General features: G+C 35.6%; 1 protein-coding gene across 1 annotated transcript in view; it reads left to right on the top strand.

Moving 5' to 3' along the window:
- The window catches only part of CCDC178 (coiled-coil domain containing 178), a 425,098-nt gene that overhangs the window by 85,018 nt on the left and 312,372 nt on the right, over positions 1–27,708 (top strand). The window contains exon 12 of the mRNA XM_047791472.1: positions 19,925–20,108. Coding sequence (XP_047647428.1) covers positions 19,925–20,108 — 184 coding nt within the window. The remainder of the gene's footprint in view (positions 1–19,924; positions 20,109–27,708) is intronic.

Genomic DNA, 27,708 nt, shown 5'->3' with positions numbered 1-27,708 from the left:
AAATTTTACCTACATAGAACAGTTTGAATGAATCTCATAATCATAATATTGAGCAAAAGAAGACACAGTAATAGTATGTACTATATGATCCTGTTCAAAAGCCAACAAAACTTCATGATGGTCATGAAAGTCAGGAATGCAGCTCCTACTGTGTAGTAGTGACTAGGAGAGCATGCACCTGGGACTTCTGCTGGCAGTGTTCAATTTTTATATCTGAATGAGGCTGTTACTGGTACATTCACAGTGAAAATGTAGTTAAGCCATATTCCTTTATTTGCATACCCTTCTATGTAAAGGTTCCACTTCAGTAAAATGTACATTTAAAAACAGACATTAAATTTTACACAAATTGTTAATTGTCAAATGAAAAATGCATTCAGTAATGTATTAATCTTTTATCAAATTCACATTACATGCCAACGTTAAGATAGGTGCTGTAGTTGTAATATATTCATATAAGGGAAACTAATTGCCTTTATTAGGCCCCAAGGAAACAATTATTATGGAAAAACAAATAATTATTATGGAAAAATATACTTGTTAGCCATCTCATACATACGATAAAAAAAGTCAGGAGGTTCTGGAGCTGCAGCTAATTTTAGTCATTAATGACTGTGATTATCTATGATTTTTTTCCCACTTATTTTTGTGGTTTTCTGTGAGAACTCTGCCTTCTCTGAAGATCTGTTATTTTCCTCTTAGAAATAACATAGCCTTAGGGATTTTACACATAAAATAAAAAGATAAAATGCACACTTTTTTCATGGTTGTACAACCACTACCTTATAACTGCCAGCAGGTAGAACCTGTGCGTACTTACCCCAATTTTTGAATCTTCAAAGATTAACCTAGTACCGGACACATTTTTGATGGATGTGCATTAAATATTGGTTGAATAATATTTTTGGTAGAAAATTGCTCATATCTAGAACATTATCTGTAAAATGTTGCAGATATGAGATACAGAAAGTAATTTAAAATTGAAAGTTTTTTTTTAAATCATTTAGTGGTCAGTGTCAGAAATAGCTTCATATCTTTATTTTTACCATAAGCAAAGAGTGATTTTATAATTATGACTAGTAGACTAATATTATGAGCTTATGCTTTTGATTACCTTTATCATAAAGATTTATAATGAAAGAAAACTTAGATCTAGACAGCAAATATATGTTTGTGTGTGTATGTGTGTTTTTATGTGTGTGTGTGCCTGTGTGTCCTGAGCGCCTGCTTTGTGTCAAATGCTGTGTTAAGTGCTGGGGATATTATTTAAATTTACATTCCCTTAGACAATAATCATATGGAGTAATAAAAAAAATTTTAAAAATTTGCTTACCAATACTTACTCTTATGAGAAAGATAAAATTTAATAATGTGGTAGAGAGTAACAAGGCTAGGGATGGATTAAAACCTCTGCCTTAGCAGAATTTATTTGAGTCAGGGTTTATTTGAGTCAACACCTGAGTGAAGACATGTCAACTTTGAGCTGGGCTGGGGAAGAACATGCCAGGCAGGTGGAATAGAACATGCTAAAGCCCTCTGATGGATAAAAATTCTCTGTGTTCTGGAACAGAATGGAGGCTGGTGTTTCTGGGAAATTGCGTGTGAGCAAGGTAGTTCAGAGAGACAAATGTTAGCGAGGTAGTCATGGCTCAGATACTGTAAGCCCGTTAAGTGGGCTATGGTAAAGGCATGTGGATGAAAGTATTTAATCCATTTAAAGCCTCCAACATTGTAGAATGATCTGTTGGGCAACTTAGTGAAGGATAGACTTTGGAGTAGATAGAGACAGATTTTTTTGGTAATTCAGAAAAGTTATAATAAAATTATAATAATAATGATATAGATCAAATGTTTTGCATTAGAAATGGTAATAAACAGCTTATATTCAGATATAATTTGAAAGGAGTGCCGATGGGATCTTTTGATAGATGGGATATAAGATGTGAGGAAAAGAAAAATGGTCAGGCTACTTGCTGAGATAACAAGGGCTTAAAAAAGGGATGAGAGGGATTTTGGTGAAGATATAAGTGTGTCTTTGAGCCATCTTAAATGAGAAGTAAAAATTAGATACATAGGTCTTTAGAGATGAGGAAGATACTGGACACATTTTGAGTGATAAAATAAATAATGGGTCAGGATGAGATGTCTAAAAAGAGAATGTAGGTAGAAAAGCAATGAGAATTTTCATTTCCTGTAATGTTGATAGGAGAGAATGTGAAAGGTCTTTTGCCACAAAACAGGTATAAATGGTGTATAAATAGAACATACATCCTTTAAATGCCACGTTGTGCTCATGGGGAAGCCAAGGAAATCCCCAGGGGCCAAAGCAAAGAAAGTGACTGAACTAAATTTCCAGCTGATATTTGGGTGTTCTGAAAATATAGTTGGAGGGATGGAGGAGAGGCCTTGCAGAGCTCCATAAACAGGGGAGTTAAGTTTTAGACTCTTCAAACATAGACCAGGGGCTATGATCAATGCAAGTGAGGAAGCTGGATAAAGTGAGGGAATTTGAATGGGTAGAGCAGAAAAAATACACCTGCAGGCAAAGGCAGAGACAAATAATTGTCTGTCTAAGCCTGCGACCTGGGTGAAGGAAAAACAAGTGAGAACACTCCCAGCTTAGCTCCTTTCCCACTGGTATGATATTCTTAATTACTCTATCTGTGTGGCCTTGCAAGACCCTAACCAAGAAATTTTTAAAAATAAATTTTATTAGAGTATAGTTGACTTAGAATGTTGTGTTAGTTTCAAGTGCACAGCAAATAAATCAGTTATACATATACATATATCCATTCTTTTTCAGATTCTTTTCCTGTATAGGTTATTATACAGTATTGAGTAGATTTCCCTCCACTATACAGTAGGGTCCTTGTTATACCTATTTTATATATAGTAGTGTGTACATGTCAATCCCAACCTCCTCAGTTTATCCCTCCTGCCCCACGTTTCCTCTTTGGTGGCAATGATTTTGGTTTCAAAATCTTTGAGTCTGTTTCTGTTTTGTGAGTTCTTTTGTATCATTTTTTATTATAGTCCACATGTTAGTGATCTTGTGATATTTGTCTTTGACTTACTTCACTTAGTATGATAATTTCTAGGTCTCTCCATGTTGCTGCAAATGGCATTATTTCATTCTTTTTTTATGTCCAATATTCCATTGTGTATATGTACTACATCTTCTTTATCCAGTCTTCTGTTGACGGACATTTTGGTTGCTGCCATATCTTGAGTATTGTAAATAGGGCTGCAGTGAACAATGGGGTGCATGTATCTTTTCAAATTTTGGTTTTCTCTGGATATATGTTCAGGATTGAGATTGCTGAATCGTATGGTGTTCTGTATTTAGTTTTTTTAAGGAGCCTCCATACTGTTCTTCATGTTGGTTGCACCAATTTGCATTCCCGCCAACACTGTAGGAGGGTTCCCTTTTCTCCACACCTTCTCCAGTATTTATTGCTTATATATTTTTTGATGATGGCCATTCTGACTGGTATGAGGTGATACATCATTGTAGTTTTGATTTGCATTTCTCTAATGATTAGCGATGTTAAGCATTTTTTCATGTGTTTTGGGGCCATCTGTATGTCATCTTTGGATAAATGTCTATTTAGATCTTCTGGCCATTTTTTAAACTAAGTTGTTTGGTATTGAGCTGCATGAGTTGTAGGAGATATATATATATATTATATATACATAATATATATATTTTAGATTTTATTTTTATTTATTTTTTTAATTTTATTTTTTTTATTTCCCCAATACTCAGTCACTTAATTTGAAAATATTTTCTCCCATTCTGTGGGTCATCTTTTTGTTTTGTTTATGATTTCCTTTGCTGTGCAAAAGCTTGTAAGTTTAATTAGACCTCATTTTATTTTGTTTTTAATTTTCATTACTCTAGGAGGTGGATCTAAAAAAATATCTTTCAGAGATTTATGTCAAAGAATGTTCTTCCTATTTCAAAAAAGTGGTCCTACTTTGATAAATATTCTCTAGAGGAATAGACTGAGGCCACACAAGATTCTCTCAGATAAAGTCAGGCTTTTAAAGATGAGCTCACAGGAGTTCCTGTTGTGACTCAGAGGTAATGAACCTGGTTAGTAATCCATGAACACGGGTTCAGTATCTGACCTTACTCATATGGGTTAAGGATCCAGCATTGCTGTGAGCTGTGGTATAAGTCACAGACGTGACTTGGATCTGGTGTTTCTCTGGCTGTAGTGTAGGCTGACAAATGTAGCTCCTATTCAGCCCCATGCCTGGGAACTTCCATATGCCGCAGGTGTGGCCCTAAGAAAAGACAAAAAAAAAAAAAAGACAAGCTCACAAAATTATAAAACAATAAGAAATAAAATCCAGCATTAATGAAAGTTGTCAGAAATAACCAGTGGTATATTTAAACTCCTAATAATTTCAAATAATAGGATTATGTTAAATCTACCTAAATAAGTTGAAAATGGTTAAAGTGAACCAAAGGGGAAAAAAATAGGACACTATCAAAACAGTTTAGGCAGATTTGGAAAAGAACTAAAATATGTAAGCTAGACTCATTTGTAAAAAATGAAGCTAGATTCATTTTGATTGAAGTTTTTATTAATTAAATAGCCAATACAACTGGGGGAAAATTAGTGTACTTGAAAATATAACAAGGAACTGAAAATGCAGCACAGAGAGAAAAAAAGATTTAAAAATACACAAGAAGTTTTAAAAATTATAGAAAGCAGAATAAGAAATAAAGGCAAAATTGGGAAAGCAGTGCTCAAAATGATAATGGCAGGTAACTCTCCAAAATTCTTTACAGTGTTAATCTTTAAATTCATGCATCACAGTAAATCCAAAGCAAGATAAATTGAGGAAGAAAACTTTAGTTTTATTTATACTATAGCTTAGTCATATTGGAAGGAAAAACTGAAGACATGAAATGTTTTGTTAAACAAACATATGCTATAGTGAAAGTATCTGCAAATAACTTTCTTGTCTCTTTAAATTCTATAGGTAAATGATGTTTACCTGTTCAAAGTGAACAAGTCTATCTGCATTCTTGATCTTAACCCTTTTTGTCCTCTTCAGGACATGGTTTTATTCTTACTACTTCTGTTCTTGACACCTTTGTTCATTACTTTTTTCCTTCAGCCTGTCTATTGTTAACCCTCTTTCAGCCCAAAATGAAAGCCTTGCCTTCATCTTAATAATATCTTTATTCATCATACAGTATTTCCCTTATCCTCATTAAAATTTTATCATAATTTGCAATGTGTGCTAGATCATTAACAACATTTGCTTGACTATCATACACTTTATGACACACAGTCATGTGGCTTTCTGAAACTCCCATGCTACCAAAATTTATCTCACTTTAAGTTCAAAAAAAGAACCTCCCTTCCTGCAGCCACTGGCATTTTTTCAGTCTTGTCGTTTGACCTTTTTTTTTTCCTTTGTGTGTCCTAGGCATTTGTGTCTATGCCCTCTCCGAAGATATCTTCTTTTGATGTTCAAAATGCCACTCTTGATTCTTCCTTTAACTTTCTGAAGTTGTTCTTTCTAGGATCCCTAGGATGGCTGATTTTTCTCTGCCTGTCCCTGGGTGTCCCTGGATAGATTAGCTTGGGGTTCTAATCACAGACCATGCAAATCCTTGATCTACCCCAGGAATTTTACCTACTCTCATTATTTTAACATGTATCATATTTTTAATTAACTTTTAGTCTCTAGCCACATCCTTTATTTCTCCTGATGGTATCACTTTGAATATCTACCCTCTTCCCCAACATCACATCTTGACACCAATATTCATCAACTAGCTGTTTTGGACATCATCCTGTATCCCTTTCTACCCTCTTACAGCCAACATTTCACCAACGTCTATTAAGTCTATCTTTTAGATATTTTTCCAATAGATGCTTTCCTTTCTGTCTGTTTCAGTTACCAATGAAATGAACCAGATCCCAATTGTCTCTTAATTTGAATATTAAAACAGGCTTCTAACTGTTTTACCTTGCTCCAGGTGTGAGACCTCATATCCAGCATAGAGAGCAGCACTGCCACAAATTATCCACAAAGGATGAATTGTTATTTACATTCAGAGCTTTAAAGATTTTTCAGAAGCTCTCTACCAGCTGTTGGATAAAGCTTCCAGATTGATTGGTTAGAAACAATAATCTGTCATCTTCATAACTTTTGACATTTTTTTACCACTCCTTTTCATGATTTTTATGTTCTAGCCTATTACAATGCTTATGTACCCAAACTCATATCATTTTAAACTTTAATCTTTGTCTCTGATATTCTTCTGATTGAAATTCCCCCCTCTTTTTTCCTCCTTTTCTTCTTCTTCTTTCTCTTCTTCTTTTCCCTCTCCTTCTTTTGGTTTGGTTTTTAAAATAGGATTAACTGATCATTCGTACAGTAGCTCAGACATTAACTCTTCCCAGATGCTTCTCCAGGTGACAACTTATTTTCCCCTCTCCACAAACTAAGGTGATATTAAGTGCTACTTCTGTTATTGTACTTAGGATTGCGGGGGAATCTGTTTTTCATGTCTTTTGTTCCTTCATGGGAGTAGAAACTGGGAACCTTTGTTTTAATTCATCTTTGTACCCCAGTCATTTAACATAGCACTTGACATGTAATCCGCACTCAACAAGTATCCATTTAAGTAAGTTCTCAGTTCCATACACTTCTCTCTTAGCACTTCTCTCACTACCTATGGTTACTGTTTGTTTCCTTATTTGTTTCCTCTCAGCTGAACTCCTTGCTTGCAGGCATTGTGTGTCTGTTTTTCTTGACAGGTGTTAGATAAATGCCATAATGAGCAAATGAGAGCTGAATATAAACATTTGCTATCCTTATTTTTTTTTTCTTTTTGCTTCAGTATCTCTGTGTTCCTATTCTTTCTGCCACATGGTCTGATATCACATCTGTCTGTGGTATCTCTTTCAGCTGCAAAGCAATATTAGTGGTTATTTATCTTTTTTTATATCTTTGTTTTTTCTCTCATTGTCTTTCATCTCGTGAAACCAGATAGCCTTGCAATGAAGATCCATGCATTACAGAATTTTTAATTTAGAAACACTATTAAATCACTTTTGTGAGTTATTCAATGTGTGCAAGCACAGTGTATATATTATTCTCAGTTTATTTAAATTTAAACTTTATAACACCTTGGTGGTAGGTATCATTAAGCAAATTTTAGATGAGGAAATTGTGGGTGACCCCCCCCAGCCAGTTATATGAGGAGCAATCAGGATTTGAATGTAGGTCTCTCTGACTCCAAAATTTATGTTCTTTCTGCTTAGAAATGTTGCCTCTCCTCCTCCATTGGCAAGTGTTGGTTCCTCTTTCTGACGTGTTATAGCAGACTGTGGACATATGTACTAACTACTTCAAAAAATGTCAAAAGCTATTACTTTATTCAATTCTCCATCTCTATGTTTAGCTCTGGCCATTGCTTTTCTCAAAAGATCTCTGTGGTTCTTACACTCTCCTTGAATTTTTCTTTTTTTATTCTACCATTTACCTGGATCACATTACCCCTTAGTCCCAGCTTCTTTTTTTCCCTTATGTCCAAAAATAATAATTAAAAAATTTCTTAAAGCAAGTTGCTCACCCTCATACATCTAGTAAATACCCCCATGAAATCTTGCCCAGTTTGGACTATTGTATACACTAGGGTACCATCTCATCATTTGTCGTCATTCCCAACTGTTACACTATTTTAACAAATTTTGTAATTAATTCAGTATATGATCTATTGTTCATATATAATTCATTTTTAAAATGCAGGCTTAAAAGATAGATACTTTACAACTTAAACTTTTCTCAGTACTCTGTGCATAACAGATAATTTGCAAGATCTTTTGGTGATGATGATGATATATGGTTACTTACCTTGTAGAAGCAGTGTATAATTTAATACTTTTGTCTTTCAAAGAAGCCAGCAGCCATTTGCAATGGACCTTTTACATTTGGCACATTTGACTTGAGCAAATAATTTCACTTGATTGCTTATTCACATGATAGACAGGCTTCAGCAACCTGCGTCAAGGAAGATGAACTTCTTTAAGATGATTTGAAATTGATTACTTTGGATTTCATTTGCTGAAGTTAACTGTGTGGTATGAATTTCTATATAGCCATTTTCTTACATTCAAGCTTTTAAAAATATTCCGAATATCTACTTCTAATACTCTACTGTACCTCAAGCAAGACAATGCCATTGTAACTGCAGTGATCTAAAGATGGATTGATAATTGAAGGAAATGAGCAAAAAAAACTATTGAACACCATAAAGACGTACTGGTAAATTTAATGAAATGTGTGTTTATCAAGAGTTAACAGGACAGTGACTTATTTGTAGAGACAGCAATTAGAATATTATTGTAATTATTAAATAGCCTGGAATACTTAGAATGCATCCACAATGTACTGTGTTTTTCATACTCATTTAGCTGTATCTTATTGGCCTATTAATTTGAGTTATTTCAGAGGAGTATAGATATCAAATATGATTTTTTCAGCAATTAACAGCAAAATTTTTCATGAAAGTTCTGAAACTATTTTGCTTTTGCGTTTTTATTTTTCAGACATTGAAAGAGAAAATGATTTATACACCATTCAAAACTAACACTCAGCAATGTGTTAGCCTACTTTAGATTTTCGTTAAAGGAATTAAAATACTGCAAATTATCACCCTTCCTATTTCTGTTCTCTTTCTCTTCTGAAGCAGTCAAAATCTGAATTTGGTCTCTATTCAGTACATGCAAGAACTTGGATTCTTAGTTCTTAGACCTCCATGTTCCTACAATCTTGTCTTCTGCCCCACACCAGCTACCCTTTTTTACAACTTTACCCTACATCTTGTCACTTGCAGTGTTGAAGTTAACCTGCAGAGCTCTGTTTTAAGAATCTACTCCCTGACAATCAACACCTCTCTTTCCAGCTTACTTACTGTCCTAGTATTGTCATTCCAACAATTATTTGACGGTTTAAGATGACCAGTCTATCATCCCTACTACATCAGTGTACTCCACCTTCTTGTCCTTCCTTCCTTTTTTACAGAACCTACTTGTATTTGATTGAAATAAGCATTCATTTAAGTAATTTTCAAAGCCTTGTTTACATGATTTGAAAAGCCCTATCACTGAACTCAACCAGGATCCTAGCAGGTGATTGTGGCTAAAGTCAACATGACTATGGTAGTTAATCTCATCATAGAGGGATCCTGGTTTGGTGGACCCTAAAAGTTATAGAATGTGAGATCTCTTTCTGAAGAAAAAGAACATAAAATGAATACAGAATGCCCACAACTGTTTGAATGTCACTTGACATAAATTGTGGTTAAAATATCTCACTTTTGCAAACTTTATATAAACATATAACCATGTGAAAACACTGTTAGGGGCACTCAGGGGCCTTACAAGGGTTTGGGGTCAGTTTAGAGGCCCTCATATTTAAACTTCCTTACTACTGGAATATATTTACTGAATAGATCCTAAATTTTATAGCTATCAATCTCAGATGACATTTAACACTACCAAGAAATTTCTAGATAATTCAGTTTTTCTGACAACTGTTTACTATCTTCTCACTCTCCTCAATCCTGATACCCATCACCCTCATTTTAAGCTAATAACCTCCCCAATAATTCATAGACAACATGAAAGTTACCTATTTCTTTTACCAGCTTATTTGCACCTGTCTTCACATGTTATGTCTTCTCCTCTGTTACAATATTATGATGGAAGATACTCCTGTGTAGGAGTGCTCATCACCCATGCATTTGCCAAGTGGATACTGTTCTCTTATACACTCAGGGGCTTTGCACCAACAATTTTTTCCCCTTCCCATGAATCATTGTTGTTTATCTCTATTTTAATAGCATATGAACCTTGTATAATGTTATTCACCTTGGAAAAGAAGCAAACACAAGATAAAATAGAGCCATGTATCCCAACTCTGCCCTTCTGTTCTTCTTCATTTTTTTTTTTTTGTCTTTTTGCCTTTTCTAGAGCTGCTCCTGTGGCATATGGAGGTTCCCAGGATAGGAGTTGATTCGGAGCTGCAGCCTCCAGCCTACGCCACAACCACAGCAACGCAGGATCCGAGCCACATCTGCGACTTACACCACAGCTCAGGCAATGCCGGATCCTTAACCCACTGAGCAAGGCCAGGGATCAAACCCGCAACCTCATGGTTCCTAGTTGGATTTGTTAACCACTGAGCCACGATGGGAACTCCCCCTTTCCATTCTTTATAGAAAATCTGTTTATTTAAATAAACATTCCTGTTTCCATGAACTCACTTTTCTGTTCAACCCATTCAAACAAAGATTTTCTCAAAGAATCATATTATAAATCCAAGGTGATTTTTTTCTCATTAATTGAAAGATATTTTTTATTTTTATAATTTAGTTTTAAAATTATAATGCATTAAGTGTACATAAAATATTACATAAAGTATTATACATACATAAAGTACATAAATATTATATTTAAATATTATACGTAAAGTGTACGTTATGATGATTTGATATACAGAGTGAAATGATTACCTCAGTCAAGCTTATTCATGTCTCTCAGTTACCCTTTTTGCATTTGTGATGAGAACACCTGAAATATACTGTCATAGCAAATTTCCAGTATCTAATACAATATCCTTAATTATTATTATTAATTATAGTCATGTTGTACATTAAATCTCTAAACTCTTCCATCTTTCATTTAGTTTTGCTTGATAAGACACCTGATGGCATATGGAAATCATTTCTTTGTAGATAATTTGTTTTTTATCTCTGGGAACTTTAGAATTTTCTATTTCAGAGTTGTGAAATCTCACAATTCTCTGCCTAGGAGTGTATATGTTTCTGTGTCTATAATATATCCAGTTTAGCACTGAGTGGGACTTCTCAATTTAATAACCTGTGTTAGTTTTCTGTATGGAAATTTCTCAGACATAATTTTGTTACCTTTACCTTCTATTATTTTTAAAATTTTTTTCAGCTTTATCTAGATAGAATTGACAAAATTATATATTTAAAAGCATGAAATGTGATAATTTGATATACATACACTTTGTGAAATAATTATTACAATCAATAACCTCACATAGTTATTTTTTTCTTTTGTGGTGACTCTGCTTAAGGGCTCGCATCTTGGTAAATTTCAAGTAAGCCATACAATATTATTAACTGGAGTTGCCATATTGTACATTGGATCCTCAGAACTTATTCATCTTATTACTGACCACTATCTGACCACTATCTCCTCCATTTCCACCACCCCTCAGCCCCTGGTAACCACCATTCTACTCTCTGTTTCTGTGAATTCTGCTATTTTTCCCTTTAGATTCCACATATAAGTGAAATCATACAGTACTTGTCTTTGGCTTATTTCACTTGGCACAATGTCCTCTAGATTAATTTATCTTGTTGCAAATAGACAACTTTTTATATACTCATTTTGTATCCTGAAAGTTTACTGAAGTCATTTAATTATATGTTTTTTGATGGAGTTTTAAGGATTTTCTGTGTAAGACCATGTCATCTGCCAACAGAAAATTTTAATTATTCCCTTTTGGTTTGCCTATTTCTTACTTCTTTTTCTTACCTAAATTCTCTAATCAAATGTCCAGTATTATGTGGAATGAAGTGGTAAGAGTGGGTACACTTGTTTTGGTCCTGATCTTAGAGGAAAGGCTTTCAGCTTTTCACCACTGAGTACTGATGTTAGCTGTGGGCTCATTATATGTGACCTTTATTATGCTGAAGTACGTTCCCTCTTATACCCACCTTGTGGAGAGTTTTTATCATAAATGACTGTTGAGTTATGTCAAATGCTTTTTTGCTTCCATTGGGATGCTCATATGGTTTTTATCCTTAATTCTGTTTAAGTAGTGTATTGCATTTATCGATTTGTATAGTTTGAACAATATTAGCATCCCAAGGATAAATGCTACTTGATCATGATGATCCTTTTAAAGTTCCATTGAGTTCTGATCGCTAGGATTTTGTTGAAGATTTTTACATCTGTGTTCGTCAGAGATACTGGCCTGTGGTTGTCTTTTCTTTTTTTTTTTTAATTTATTTTTTTCCACCATACAGCATGGGGACCAAGTTACACATACATGTATACCTAATTTTTCCTCCCATTGTTGTGTTGCGATGTAAGCATCTAGACAGAGTTCTCAATGCTACACAACAGGATCTCATTATAAATCCATTCCAAGAGCAATAGTGTACATCTGTTAACCCCAAGCTCCCTATCCCTCCCACTCATTCCCTCTCCTCCCAGGCAGCCACAAGTCTGTTATCCAAGTCCATGATTTTATTTTCTGTGGAAAGGTTCATTTGTGCCATATATTAGATTCCAGATATAAGTGATATCATATGGTATTTGTCTTTCTCTTTCTAACTTATTTCACTCAGGATGAGAGTCTCTAGTTCCATCCATATTGCTGCAAATGGCATTATGTCATTCTTTTTTATGGCTGAGTAGTATTCCATTGTGTATATATACCACATTCCTAATCCAATCGTCTGTCATTGGACATTTGGGTTGTTTCCATGTCTTGGCTATTGTGAATAGAGCTGCAATGAACATGCGGCTGCTTGTGTCTTTTTCAAGGAAAGTTTTGTCTGAATATATGCCCAAGAGTGGAATTGCTGAGTCATATGGTACTTCTATGTATAGATTTCTAAGGCACCTCCATGCTGTTCTCCATAGTGGCTGTACCATCTTACATTCCCACCAACAGTGCAGGAGGTTCCCTTTTCTCCACACCCTCTCTAGCACTTGTTATTTGTGGACTTATTAATGATGGCCATTCTGACTGGTGTGAGGTGGTATCTTGTGGTAGTTTTGATTTGCCTTTCTCTAATAATCAGTGATACTGAGCATTTTTTCATGTGCTTGTTAGCTATCTGTACATCTTCCTTGGAGAACTATCTATTCAGATCCTTTGCCCATCTTTCAGTTGGGTTGTTGGCTTTTTTGCTGTTGAGTTGTGTAAGTTGCTTGTATATTCTAGAGATTAAGCCCTTGTCTGTTGCATCGTTTGAAACCATTTTCTCCTGTTCTGTAAGTTGTGTTTTTATTTTCTTTTGGGTTTCCTTTGCTGTGCAAAAGCTTTTCAGTTTGATTAGGTCCCATTGGTTTATTTTTGTTCTTATTTTTGTTGCCTTGGGAGACTGACCTGAGAAAATATTCATAAGGTTGATGTCAGAGAATGTTTTGCCTATGTTCTCTTCTAGGAGTTTGATGGTGTCTTGTCTTATATTTAAGTCTTTCAGCCATTTTGAGTTTATTTTTGTGCATGGTGTGAGAGTGTGTTCTGGTTTCATTGATATGTATGCAGCTGTCCAGTTTTCCCAGCAATACTTGCTAAATAGACTTTCTTTTTCCCATTTTATGCTCTTGCCTCCTTTGTCAAAGATTAATTGACTATAGGTATCAGAGTTTATTTTTGGGTTCTCTATTCTGTTCCATTGGTCTGTATGTCTGTTTTGGTACCAGTACCACACTCTTTTGATGACTGCGGATTTGAAATATTGCCTGAAGTCTGGGAGAGTTATGCCTCCTGCTTGGTTTTTGTTTCTCAGGATTGCTTCAGCAATTCTGGGTCTTTTGTGTTTCCATCTAAATTTTTGGGTTGTTTGTTCTAGTTCTGTGAAAAATGTCATGGGTCATTTCATAGGGATTGAATTGAATCTGTAGATTGCTTTGGGTAGTATGGCTATTTTTACAATATTATTTTTTCCAACCCAGGAGTATGGAATATCTTTCCATTTCTTTACATCTTCTTTAATTTCCTTGATTAATGCTTTATGGTTCTCAGCATATAAGACCTTTACCTCCTTGATCAGGTATATTCCCAGGTATTTGATTTTTTTGGGTGCAATTTTAAAAGGTATTATATTTCTGTATCCTTTTCTATTATTTCACTGTTAGTATACAGAAATGTAACTGATTTTTGAATGTTACTCTTATATCCTGCTACTTTGCTGAATTTGTTAATCAGTTCAGATAGTTTTGGGGTTGATTCCTTAGGGGTTTCTAAGTATAGTATCATGTTGTCTGCATACAGTGACAGTTTGATCTCTTCTCTTCCTATATGGATGCCTTTTATTTCTTTTGTTTGCCTAATTGCTGTGGCTAGGACTTCCAAAACTATGTTGAATAGCAGTGGTGAGAGTGGGCATCCCTGTCTTGTTCCAGATTTGAGGGAGAAGGCTTTCAGTTTTTCCCCCTTGAGGATTATATTTGCTGTGGGTTTGTCATAAATGGCTTTGATTATGGTCAGAAATGTTCCCTCTGTACCCACTTTGGCGAGAGTCTTGATCATGAATGGATGTTGGACTTTGTCAAATGCTTTCTCTGACGTATTGAGATGATCATATGGTTTTTGACTTTTGTTAATGTGGTGTATGACATTGATTTATTTGCATATGTTGAACCATCCTTGTGCACCTGGGATGAATCCTACCTGGTCATGGTGTACGATCTTTTTGATCCGTTGTTGGATTCGGTTGGCTAGAATTTTGTTGAGAATTTTTGCATCTGTATTCATCAACGATAGTGGCCCATAGTTTTCTTTTTTGGTTGTATCTTTGTCTGGTTTTGGAATTAGAGTGACAGTGGTATCATAGAATGTCTTTGGGAGTGTTTGTTCTTCTTCAGCCTTTTGAAAAAGTTTAAGGAGGACAGGCACCAGTTCCTCTGTATGTTTGGTAGAATTTGCGTGTGAAGCCATCTGGTCCTGGACTTTTATTTGTAGGGAGTGTTTTTATGACATATTCAATTTCATTTCTAGTGATCAGTCTGTTCATTTGGTCTATTTCTTCTTGATTCAGTTTTGGAAGGCTGTAAGTATCTAGAAAGTTGTCCATTTCTTCCAGTTTGTCAAATTTGTTGGCATATAATTGTTCATAGTATTCTCTTATGGTTTTTTGTATTTCTGCAGTATCCATTGTGATTTCTCCTGTTTCATTTCTAATTTTGTTTATTTGGGTTCTTTCTTTCCTCTTCTTAGTGAGTCTAGCCAGAGGTTTGTCAATGTTGTTTACCTTTTCACAGAACCAGTTCTTGGTTTTATTAATCTTCTCTGTTGTTTTTTGAATCTCTATTTTATTAATTTTCTCTTTGATCTTTATTATTTCTTTCCTTCTGCTGACGTTAGGGTTTTTTTGTTGTTGTTCTTCTTTTTCTAATTCATTTAGGTGATGGGTTGTCAATTTGAGATTTTTCTTCTTTTTTGAGGAAGGCCTATAATGCTATGAATTTCCCTCTGAGCACTGCTTTTGTGGTATCCCACTGATTTTGAGAGGTTGTGCCTTCATTATCATTTGTCTTAAGGTATTTTTTAATTTCCTTCTTGATTTCCTCATTGACCCATTGGTTTTTAGTAGCATGTTGTTTACTCTCCATGTAGTAGGTTTTTTTCTCATTTCTTTTCCTGTGGCTGATTTCTACTTTCATGCCATTGAGGACAGAGAAGATACTTGAAATAATTTCTGTGCTCCTAAATTTGTTTAAGTTAGCTTTGTGCCCTAATATGTGATCAATTCTTGAGAATGTTCCATGTGCGCTTGAGAAGAATGTGTATTCTGATTTTTTTGGATATAGTGTCCTGAAGATGTCAATTAAGTCTTAACTTTTCTATTATTTCCTTTAGGGTCTCTGCTGCTTTATTGGTTTTCTGTCTAGAGGATCTGTCCATTGATGTGAGTGGGATGTTAAAGTCTCCTACTATGATTGTATTACCATCAACTTCTCCCTTTATGTCTGTTAGTATTTGTTGTATGTATCTGGGTGCTCCTATATTTGGGGCATATATGTTGACGATAGTAATATCCTCTTCTTGAATGGATCCTTTAACCATTAAATAGTGTCCTTCTTTGTCTTTATGGCCTTCATTTTAAAGTCTATTTTGTCTGATATGAGTATTAAAACTCCTGTTTTCCTGTCTTATCCATTGGCATGCATATCTTTTCCCGTCAATTTATGTGCCCTTTGCCCTAAGATGAGTCTCTTATAGACAGCATATTGTAGGCTCTTGCTTTTTTATCCAGTCTGACACTCTGTCTTTTGATTGGAGCATTCAGTCCATTGACATTTAAGGTGATAATTGATAAATGATTATTTATTGCCATTTTAAACCTCATTTTCCAGTTGATTCTGATTCTCCATTCTTCCTTTCTTTTTATGGTTGGATGGTCTCCAGTTATTTTCTGCTTGAGCATTTTTCTTTTCATTTTTTGTGAATGTAATGTTTGGTTTTGATTTGTGCTTTCCCTATTTTTTAAGTATGTTAACCGCTTCCTATAATTGTGTGTTTTAGCCTGATAGTCCTGTAGGTTCAAACACTTCATTACCATAATAAAATAAAAAAAAATTTAAAAAAGAATCTATATATTTCCTTACTTCCCTTGCCCACATTTTATGATTTTGATGTCTCCTTTTTTCTTTTTAATTTTATTTTGTTTTAAATATCTTCATGATTAGATCTGTATGCTGGCTTATTTGAGTGACTGCTGTGATTGTGGTTTCCTCCATCCTAGTTCTTCCTCTTTTTTTTTTTTGATTTAGAGAATGGGTTTTGTATTGTTGTATTCTTTTAGCTTTTGTTTGTTGGAAGAAATTTTTATTTCCCCTTCTATTTTAAATGATATTCTTGTTGGATAGAGTATTCTAGGTTGCATATTTTTTTCCTTTCAGTGCTTTAACTATCTCTTGCCATTCCCTCCTTGCCTGTAGAGTTTCTGCAGAGAAATCAGCTGATAACCTTATGGGGGTTCCCTTATAAGTGACACTTTGCTTTTCTTTTGCTGCCTTTAGGATCCTCTCTTTATCATTAACTTTTGCCATTTTTATTATAATGTGTCTTGGTGTGGGTCTATTTGGGTTCAATGTATTTGGGGCCCACTGTGTTTCCTGTATCTTGAAATAAGTATCATTTAGATTTGAGAAGTTTCCAGGGATAATTTCTTCAAATATATTTTAAATCCCCTTATCTTTTTCTTCTCCTTCTGGAATTCCTATTATGCATATATTGACCCTCTTTATTTTATCCCATAGGTCTCTTATATTGCTTTCATGGTTTTTCATTTGGTTTTCTCTCTGCTGTCTTGTTTGGGTGATTTCCATTATTCTATCTTCCACATCACTAAATCATTCTGCATTATTCATTCTGGTTTTACTGCCCTTAGCTCAGTTTTTATCTCTGCAAATGAATTTTCTAATTTTTCTTGGCTCCTCATATTTTATATTTCCTTTCTGAGGGAGTCTGCATTAGTGTTCATATCTTCTCTTAATTCCTTCAGTATTTTCACTATCTCCCTTTTGAACTCCAAGTCTGTCAGACTGCAGAGGTCTGTTTCATTGTTGACTGCTTTAGGTGAGTTCTCCTGTTGGTTTAACTGGGTATGGTTTCTCAGCTTCTTCATCTTGCTTGTTATTTTCTTTTTCGTGGTGAAGGTGCACTCCCCGTGGCTAGGCAGGGTTTGCCCTGGAACTGCTGTGGAGTGTTTCCTGAGGGCTGGCGGTGTTGGCTGGCCTTTGAGGCAGCAGGGCATTTCCTGAGTGTGGGCGGGGCTAGCAGGGTCACTCTGAAGCAAAGGAGGACTTCCCAAGGGTGGGCAGGACTAGCAGGTCCATGCCGCAATGGTGGCAGACTTACTGTAGCCAGGCAGGGCTTGCCCCAATGCTTCCGGGCCGCCAAGCTCTTCCAGGGGGTGGGCGGTGCTGGGCACTGTCTTTTCTTTTAGTGACTTTTCTGACCACAATTTTAAGGTAAATCTGTCCTCATAAATTAGTTTGTAAGGGTTCCCTCTCTTCAGTTTTTGGGAAAAGTTTCCAAATGATTGGTATTAGTTCTTTTGGTGAAATTCAGTAATGTGATCAAGTCATGAGCTTTTGTTTCATTGAGAGTTTTTGTTTACTGATTCAGTTTTCTTACTTATTATTGGTCTGTTCATATTTTCTATTTCTTCACAATTCTATACGTTATATGTTTCTAGAAATGTATGCATTTCTTCTAGGTTATCTAATTTTTGGCACACAGTTTTTCATAATTGTCCCTTTGATTCTTTCTGTACCTGTGATATCAGTTGTAATATGACCCCTTTCATTTCTGATTTTATTTACTCAAGAGTTCTCCCTCTTTTTTCCTTATTTAGTATAGATGAAGGTTTACCAATTTTATATATTTTAAAAAACACACTTCTTTCTGTTGATGATCTCTTCCATTGTTTTTGGTTTATTTCACTAGTTTCTGCCCTGATTGTTATGTCTTTTCTTCTCATAACTTTGGGCCTAGTTTGTTTTTTTTTTTTTCTCCTTTTTAGGGCTGCACTCTTTGTAGCATGTGGAGGTTGCCAGGCTAGGTGTCCAATTGGAGCTACAACTGCCTGCCTAGGTCACAGCCATAGCAATGCAGGATCCGAGCCACGTTGGCTACCTACACCACAGCTCACGGCAACACCGGATCCTTAACCCACTGAGTGAGGCCAGGGATCAAACTGCAACCTCATGGTTCCCAGTCAGATTCCTTTCCATTGCACCACGACTGGAATTCCCCTAGTTTGTTCTTATTTTTCCAGTTTTTGAGGTATTTTATTTGAACCTTTATTTTAGGCATTTTATTTGAACCTTTTTTTTAATATAGGAATTTATCATTATAAACTTCCCTCTTAAGAGTCTTTTTGCTATATCCCATAAATTTTGGTATGCTATGTTTTCATTTTAACTTGTTTCAAGGTATTTTTTTTTTTAAATTTCTCTTCTGATTCCTCTTTTACCCATTGGTTGAATTCTTGGTCTTTGGTTCTTCTTTTCCATGCCCTGGGTTTGGTGGGATCTATAGCCCCTTTCAGTGAGTTGGTTCTTTCACAAACAGTTAACACACAAACCCCTGCAATGATCCAGTGAACCCTGACCTGGTAACCCATCTGATGGAATATCTTCAGCTAGTTTCTTGCTGCTTTTCCTCAACTCCTGCTTTGCTTTCCAACTTCATTTCTATTGTACAGACACGGTTACCTCATTTGTGAGTATAGCTATATATATTTTTGTGTTTTCTTCTTATATGTTATGCCTCAATAATATATATTTGGTACAAAGATGGGACCCACACTGGACAGGAAATAACTAATTTTCCATAGAGCCTGGCATTTCTCTGTGTCTTTGAGGATCTTGTAATGACATTAATGCTCATTTTTTTCCTATATTAATTCTTCTCCCTTAGCTATTGGCTTTTTTTTTTTTTGGGTCTTTTTGCTATTTCTTGGGCTGCTCCCGCGGCATATGGAGGTTCCCAGGCTAGGGGTTGAATCGGAGATGTAGCCACCGGCCTACGCCAGAGCCACAGCAATGTGGGATCCGAGCCGCGTCTGCAACCTACCCCACAGCTCACGGCAATGCCGGATCGTTAACCCACTGAGCAAGGGCAGGGACCGAACCTGCAACCTCATGGTTCCTAGTCAGATTCGTTAACCACTGCGCCACGATGGGAACTCCTTGGCTTTCTTTTTGACAGTTTTGTTTTAGTTGTTTTCTTTTGTTGAGTTTTGTTTATTTTTTTCATGGACTGATTTTTTTCCTCATATTTGATTATTCTTAGTAGTTATGTTATATAGGCTTAGAAAGGATGAATTGCTATAGAAGGAAATAAATACTCTGACATTTGAGCATCTTGGCTCCCTAGGCCTTTCTTATTAATATACTAAGTCTCCTGAGATTGAGCACAGTCTGACAATTAGAATAGCTATCAGAAGCAGAAAAATAAATGGAATTTGGAGATACTAATTTTTTCTATTCGTTTGAATTAAGTATTCTATTTTGTATTTTTGGCAACATAAATATGACTCTGTTCCTTTTTTACTATTATTAAATACACTTTCCTCAGTATACTCTTTTTGCTTTATGTTTTACAGTATAAGGAAAAAATCAGAGTTTGAGTCTGAAATCCAAACTTTGTTGCAGCTGAGGTCAAAAAATGAAGATTTTCTTAGACAACTATACAAGGAAGCTTATAATATTGGTGCTATTTTCCACCTAACCAGATTTAAAACAGAGGGAATAGAACAAAAAATAGCAGAAGTGAGAAGAAAATTCAAGGTTTGTATCTCTGTTCTTACTCAGGAAAAGTGGTAATGAGCCTGAATTTTATTGATAATATTGCTAATTAGATTTTTTTTTTCGTCTTTTTGCTATTTCTTGGGCTGCTCCTGCGGCATATGGAGGTTCCCAGGCTAGGGGTCAAATCGGAGCTATAGACTCCGGCCTACGCCAGAGCCATAACAATGCAGGATCCGAGCCGCGTCTGCAACCTACACCACAGCTCACAGCAACACCGGATCCTTAACCCACTGAGCAAGGGCAGGGATGGAACCACAACCTCATGGTTCCTAGTTGGATTTGTTAACCACTGCGCCACGACGGGAACTCCTGCTAATTAGATTTTAATTTAAGCTATGTTTGTCTTTTCTTAAAAAAGTCACTCCTGGAGTTCCCGTCATGGCGCAGTAGTTAATGAATCCAACTAGGAACCATGAGGTTGCGGGTTTGATCCCCGGCCTTGCTTAGTGGGTTAAGGATCAGCATTGCTGTGAGCTGTGGCGTAGGTCGCAGACATGGCTTGGATCCTGCGTTGCTGTGGCTCTGGCGTAGGCCAGTGGCTACAGCTCCGATTCGACCCCTAGCCTGGGAACTTCCATATGCCGCAGGAGCGGCCCAAGAAAAGGCAAAAAAGACCAAAAAAAAAAAAGCCACTCCTGATAAATCAGAAGGAAATCACTTTTCTTCAGAGGTTGAGCCTGAATGGAAGAGAAATGGGGCTCTGTGTAGCTTTGCAACACTTTTGTCTGCTTTTTGCTATGACCAGCCTTCAACTCCCTGTATCACCACAAGAGAATAGTACTTGGTTCAGTCTCATCCTACATATCCAATGTGTAATAGTCCTGTCTCTGTTAGGAAGGAGGGATGGTGGGAAGTGCCCTTGCACCTTTACCACTGTAAGAAAAGAGAGTACCTACTTTAGGTTTGCAAGTTATTAGGTTCTAGAGTACCAAGCACAGTGCTGCAGAAACACTTGCTCCTGGGCCTCAAATCCTTTCCCAAGTTAGTGATTTGCTTTGCTCCATGCCTGAAATTAATACAACTTTATGTCAACTATATTCCAATAAAATTTTTTAAAATAAAAACAAACAAATTATATTCCTAAGTGAGAGAGATGACAAGTACCCACTCCCTGCCACTTAGCATGGAGAGTAGCAAAGTCACCTCCGTTTTCCCACACCTGGGGGACCATTTTAATACGCTGCTTCTGTCCATCTCACATCAAACCACAACTCTTCCATCTTTGACATGTCTTGTTATAGACTTTGGGTCATGTAACTATCTGTAAAATACAGAATCTGTATTCTGTGTCCAAGCCCTATAGTAGCACTATCTTCAGTGGAGACCTTTACTTTCTCTTGTGCTGCCTAAATTTAGGATACATAGATTGTCTGCCAGTAAATGTTCCTATACTGAGGGACCATGGTTTTCTTCTCACGCCAAGTGCAGCTGTCCAGCTGAATTGGAGTATTGTATTTAAGTCCCTTCCCATGGGTTATTCAATGAGATTTTCATATTTTATCTGCTCTAAAATTAGTATGAGAAATATTATATATAGCAAATATTAATTTCAAAATTATTTTAGAAATATAAGGCATGTGATTATATATATGGTTTAGCATATGTAACAATACTGTAGCTGTTATTTGTAATTTAATTTTTCATTAATGTCTGTTTCTCTATGATAATTAATATTTTTTCATTGAGACAATCAATGGAGGTGTCACCCATTGACTTGCCACTTAACAGTGTTTTAATTTTTTCAGTTGACAGGAAACCCTTGGTATCATTCATGTATTCATCCCATAGCTGTCACCACCTACTTTAATTCTTCAGACATATTGCTTCTCTAACCTGAGGCGCTCACTTGTTAAGAAGGATGTTGCATTAATCGTTTATTTGTATCTAAAGCAAATTGTCCCCCTGGCTCTATCAAGGAAAATTGAAGAACTTGTTCATCAGGTCCCTTATCTACCCTGTGGTAGCTGAGAGATAACTAGAAGTAAGTGACAGAAAGAAATTACTCCATTTAGGGAATATTCTACATTGCTAAACAAATCTGCTCATCTCTGAGCTGAATATACAGGGCATTACATTTCTATGATGTATGCATGTATATCTATATCAGAGTGGTAATGAATTAAAAATAAATTTCTAGATAATTCAGATTTGTAGTAATTCCTGTTTGTAGTTTCTGCCTTTGTAAAGACCTCACTATCTTTCATTGACTAATTAACGAAAATCTATATAATCTTCTGAGTCTGGGCATCATGTTTTTCATGCAGAAAATTTTGTGTATTTGTTGATCCCAGCCTGAAATTAGTCCTTAATACATTTCTTCCAGAAATTAGTTACAGCCATACCACCTCTGAGCTAGATCTGAAAAATAATATTTTATAACCTTAGAAGTGGACATTCTGAATTATGTTCTTTCAGATGCATCTGTGAAATGCCAAATAAGGTTCAGGCAGTCTTAAACTAGAAGCAAACTTGAACACTTAAAATGTCTAGCAGTTTCTGAAATTTTCCAGCTATTTCCAGGTAATTTGTCCCAATATTACCATACATTCAGTCCCAATAACTGATCTATTCAGAAAATACATGATTAGCCAAGTCCTAGGATAAAATCCACCAATAGTGATGGGAGATAAATCAATAAAATAATAGGTGTTCAATTACAGTGTGAACAGAAAATCATTCAGTATTGTCTGAAGAATGTGATACTGTAACCAAATAATTTTGAAAGCTAACTCTTGACTAGAAGCGTTCTGCGCAAGCTGCAGGAATTTGGAGAGATTTTTTGCTTGAACTTAATGGAAAAGTGCAATATCCAAGCCACATTAAAATCTTAATGTATAACTAAGTGGAAACTTGGTAGAAAAGAAGGAAGGAAATAGAGTTTTCTCCAAGCCTATTATATCCTGGACTCTTTATACGCATTAATTAATTTAGTATTCGTAATACTGTGTGGTTGTTATTAATGTGCTAATTTGGGGATAAAATTATTTACCCAAAGTACCATAGTTTTTAGATAGTTGTGTAGACTTTGGGGACAAGGTCTTCTGATGCTGGTCTTGGAATAAACTGGTCAGCCAGGTACTAACTACGCATATACCTGACTGACAAAGATTCAGTTTCGGTTGGGTTCAAAAATTCATAATAACCATATTAGAAATAATTTTTAAGACTTTGTGTTTTTTTGAGTAGTATTAGGGTCACAACAAAACTGAGCTGGAAGATATCTCCCATATCCTCCTGCTTCCACACATGCATAGAGCCTCATCCATTATTAACATCCCCTGCCAGGGTGCTGCATTTGGTACAATTGATGAACCCACATCAACACTAATTCACTCAAAGTCTATAGTTTACACTATGTTTCACTCTTTATGTTGTGTACATGCCTTGATTTTGAATAAATGTATAATGGCATATGTCCATCATTATGGTATCATACAGAGTATTTTAACTGCCCTAAAAAGCCTCTATCCTCTGCCCATTCCCTCTCTCCACTCCCCCAAACTGTGGCAACCACTGATCTTTTACACCATAGTTTTAACTTTTCCTGAAAATCATATAGTTGGAATAATACACTGTATGGCCTTTTCAGATTGGCTTTTTTTTCACTTACTAACATGCATTTAAGGTTCTTTCATGTATTTTCAGGACCTGATAGCTCATTTCTTTTTAGCACTGAATAATATTTTGCTATCTGAAGGAACCACGGTTTGTTTATTCGTTTGCCTACTGATAAGTATCTTAGTTGCTTCCATGTATTGGCAGTTATAAATAAAGCCACTGTAAACATCCATGAGCAGGTTTTTGTGTGGATTTAAGTTTTCAACTTCTTTGGATAAATACCAAGGGATGTGATGGCTGGATTATATAATAAGAATATGTTTAGTTTTGTAAGAAACTACCAAGCTGTCTTCCAGAGTGGCTGTCCTGCTTTGCATTCCCACCAGCAGTGCATGAGAGTTCTTGATACTCCACATCCTTGCCAGTAGTTAGTACTGTCAGGGATCTGAATTTTGGCCATTGTAATAGACTTGCAGTGCTGTCTCATTGTTGTTTTAATTTACATTTCTCTGATGACAGGTGACGCACAGCATCTTTTCATATGCTTATTTGCCATTGTATATCTTCTTTGGTAAAATGTCCTTTAAGGTCTGTGATACACTTTTAAATCAGATTTCTTTTCTTTTTTGTCTTTTTAGGGCCCCACCCTCAGCATGTACAAGTTCCCAGGCTAGGGGTGGAATCGGAGCTGCAACTGCTGACCTACACTGGCAGGCACAGCCACAGCAACACCAGATCTGAGCTGTGTCTGCAGTCTACACATCTCAGAGCAACACAGGATCCTTAACCCACTTAGCAGGGCCAGGGATCAAACCCATGTCCTCATGGATACTAATTGGGTTTGTTACCCCTGAGCCACAATAGGAACTACAGATTTGTTTTCTTAAAGTTGAATTTTTAGTTTTTATAAATAGTATTTTTGGATAACAGCTCTTTATTAGATGTGTCTTTTGCAAATACTTTCTCAGTCTGTGGTTTGTCCTCTCACTCTCTTGACATTGTCCTTAATAGAGCAGAAGTTTTAATTTTAATGAAGTCCAGCTTCTCAATCATTTCTTCCATTGATTGTGCCTTTGGTGTTGTATCTAAAAAGTCATGGCATATTCAAGCCATCTGGGTTTTCTCCTTTGTTATTATCTTCTAGGAGTTTTATAGTTTTGCATGTTACACATAGGTGTATGATCCATTTTGAGTTAATCTTTGTGAAAGATAAAAAGCTGTATCTAGCTTCACTTTCTTTTTTTTCTTTTTTTTTTTTTTGCATGTAGATGTCTAGTTGTTCCAGCTCCATTTGTTGAAAAGATTGTCTTTGTTCCATTATGTTGTCTTGGTTCCTTTGTCAAAGATCAGTTAACTGTAGTAGTTCCCTTGTATCACAGTGGGATAAGGATCTGGCATTGTCACTGCAGTGGCTTGGATTGCTGCTGTAGTTCATGTTTGATCCCTGGCCCAGGAGCTTCTGCATGCCATAGGTACAGCCAAAAAAAAAAAAAAAAATTAATTGACTGTATTTATCTGGGTCCTGTTCCATTCATCTCTTTCTGTTTTGCCAGTACCACACTGTCTTAAATACCGTAGCTTAATATCATGTCTAGATGTTGAGTGCTGTCAGCCCTCTATCTTTGTTTATATTCAATGTTGTGTTGACTATTCTGGGCCTTTTGCCTCTCCTTCAGAATCATTTTCCCAATGTCCACAAAATAACTTACTGGGTTATTGATAGAGAATAAATTGAATCTTTTGATTCAGTGAACTGACTTCTTGAAATTTTTGTGTCTGCCTAGCATTAACATGTACTGTCTCTATATTTGCTTTTTGAAAACTTTCATTCATCATAGTTTGTCCTTTTTATATAGCTTTTATACATATTTTGTTAGATTTACATCTCAGTATTTCATTTTGGGGGATACTAGTTTAAATGATAATTGTGTTTAATTTACAGTTCCACTTGCTTTTTGTTATCATATAGGAAAACAATTGACATTTGTGTATTAACCTTGTGTCTTGCAGCCATACTGTAATTGCTTATTAGTTCCAGGAGTATTTTTGATAATGCTTTCAAATTTTTGCATAAACAGTTGTCATTTGCAAACAAAGACAGTTTTATTTCTTCCTTTCCTATATATATATAGGTCCTGTTATCTGGGTCCTGTTCCATTCATCTCTTTCTGGGTCCTGTTCCATTCATCTTTAAAGTAAATATATACCTTTTATTTACTTTTCTTATCAAAGCATTTTCAAGGACTTCTAGAACAATATTGAAAAGGATTGTTGAGGTGGGACATCTTCACTTGTTTGTACCTTATCTTAATGGAAAATTTTTGTGTTTTTCGTTACTGACTACAATGCTAGCTGTAGCTTTTTGTAGATACTCTTTATCAAGTAGAGAAAGTTACTCTTTATTTCAACTTATTAAGAGTTTTTGTTTTTTTTACCATGAACAAATGTTGGATGTTGTCAAATGCTTTTTCTGTATCTATTGATATGAACATGTGATTTTTTTCCTTATGAGCCTATTGATATATTTGATTATATTAATTGATTTTCAAATGTTGTCCCAACCTTGCATATCTAGGATAAATCCCACATAGTCATGGTGTATAATTCTTTTTACACATTGTTGAATTTGACTTGAGAATATTTTTTGAGGATTTTTACATCTGCTTTCATGAGAGATTTTGGTCTGTAGTTTTTTCTTCTTGTAATGTCTTTGTCAGCTTTTGGTATTACAGTGATGCTGGCTTCATAGAGTAAGTTAGGAAGTATTCCCTCTGCATTTATCCTCTGGAGAAGATTGTAGAGAATTAGCATAATGTTTTTCCAGTGTTTGATAGAACTCACTGGTAAACCCATCTGGGCCTGATGCCTTTTCTTTTGGAAGATTATTATTATTATTATTATTTTTCCATTTTTTATTACTCAAATGAATTTATCACACCTGTAGTTGTATAATGACCATAACAATCTGATTTCATAGGATTTCCATCCCACGGCCCAGGCACATCCCCCACCCCCAAACTGTCTCCTCCAGAGACCATAAGTTTTCCAATGTCTGTGAGTCAGCATCTGTTCTGCAAAGAAGTTCAGTCTGTCCTTTTTTCAGATTCCACATGTCAGTGAAAGCATTGGATGTTGGTATCTCATTGTATGGCTGACTTCACTTAGCATGATAATTTCTAGGTCCATCCATGTTGCTAAAAATGTCAGTATTTCATTCCTTTTGATGGCTGAGTAATATTCCATTGTGTATATGTACCACCTCTTCTTGATCCACTCCTCTGTTTATGGACATGTAGGTTGTTTCCATGTTTTGGCTATTGTAAATAGTGCTGCAATGAACATCAGAGTACATGTGTCTTTGTGAGTCGTGGTTTTCTCTGGGTAGATGCCCAGGAGTGGGATTGCTGGCTCAAATGGTAGTTCTATGCTTAGCTTTTTGAGGACTCTCCATACTGCTTTCCACAGGGGTTGTACTAATGTACAATCCCAACAGTGTACTAGGGTTCCTTTTTCTCCACACCATCTCTAGCACTTATTGTTTGTAGACTTTTTGATGATGGCCATTCTAGCTGGAAGATTATTAATAATTAATACCATTTCTTTAGCAGACCTGTTTAGATCATCTGTTTATTCTTGTATTAGTTTTGGCAGATTGTACCTTTGAAGGAATGGGTCCATTTCATAAAAGTTATTTAATTTTTTGGCAAGGAGTTTTCTACAGTATTCCTTCATTATCTTTAAAGTGTCCATCTGATCTCTAATGATGTCCCCTCTTTCATTCCTTTCTTCTGCTACTTTGTATTTAATTTACTCTTCTTTTTCCTAGTTTCCTAAGATGGAAATTTAGATTTTTGATGTTAAATGTTTCTTATTTTCTAACATATACTAAATGCTATAAATTTCCTTCTAAGCACTATCTCAAATTTTAATTATGTCCTCATTTTTCATTTCATTTAAAATATTAAAAAATTTCTCCTGAGATTGATTCTTTAACTGTGGACTATTTAAAAATATGTTGTTT

This window comes from Phacochoerus africanus, chromosome 8 (genome assembly GCF_016906955.1).
Source record: "Phacochoerus africanus isolate WHEZ1 chromosome 8, ROS_Pafr_v1, whole genome shotgun sequence".
Lineage (NCBI taxonomy): Eukaryota > Metazoa > Chordata > Mammalia > Artiodactyla > Suidae > Phacochoerus > Phacochoerus africanus.
This window is presented reverse-complemented; position numbering and strand designations above follow the sequence as displayed.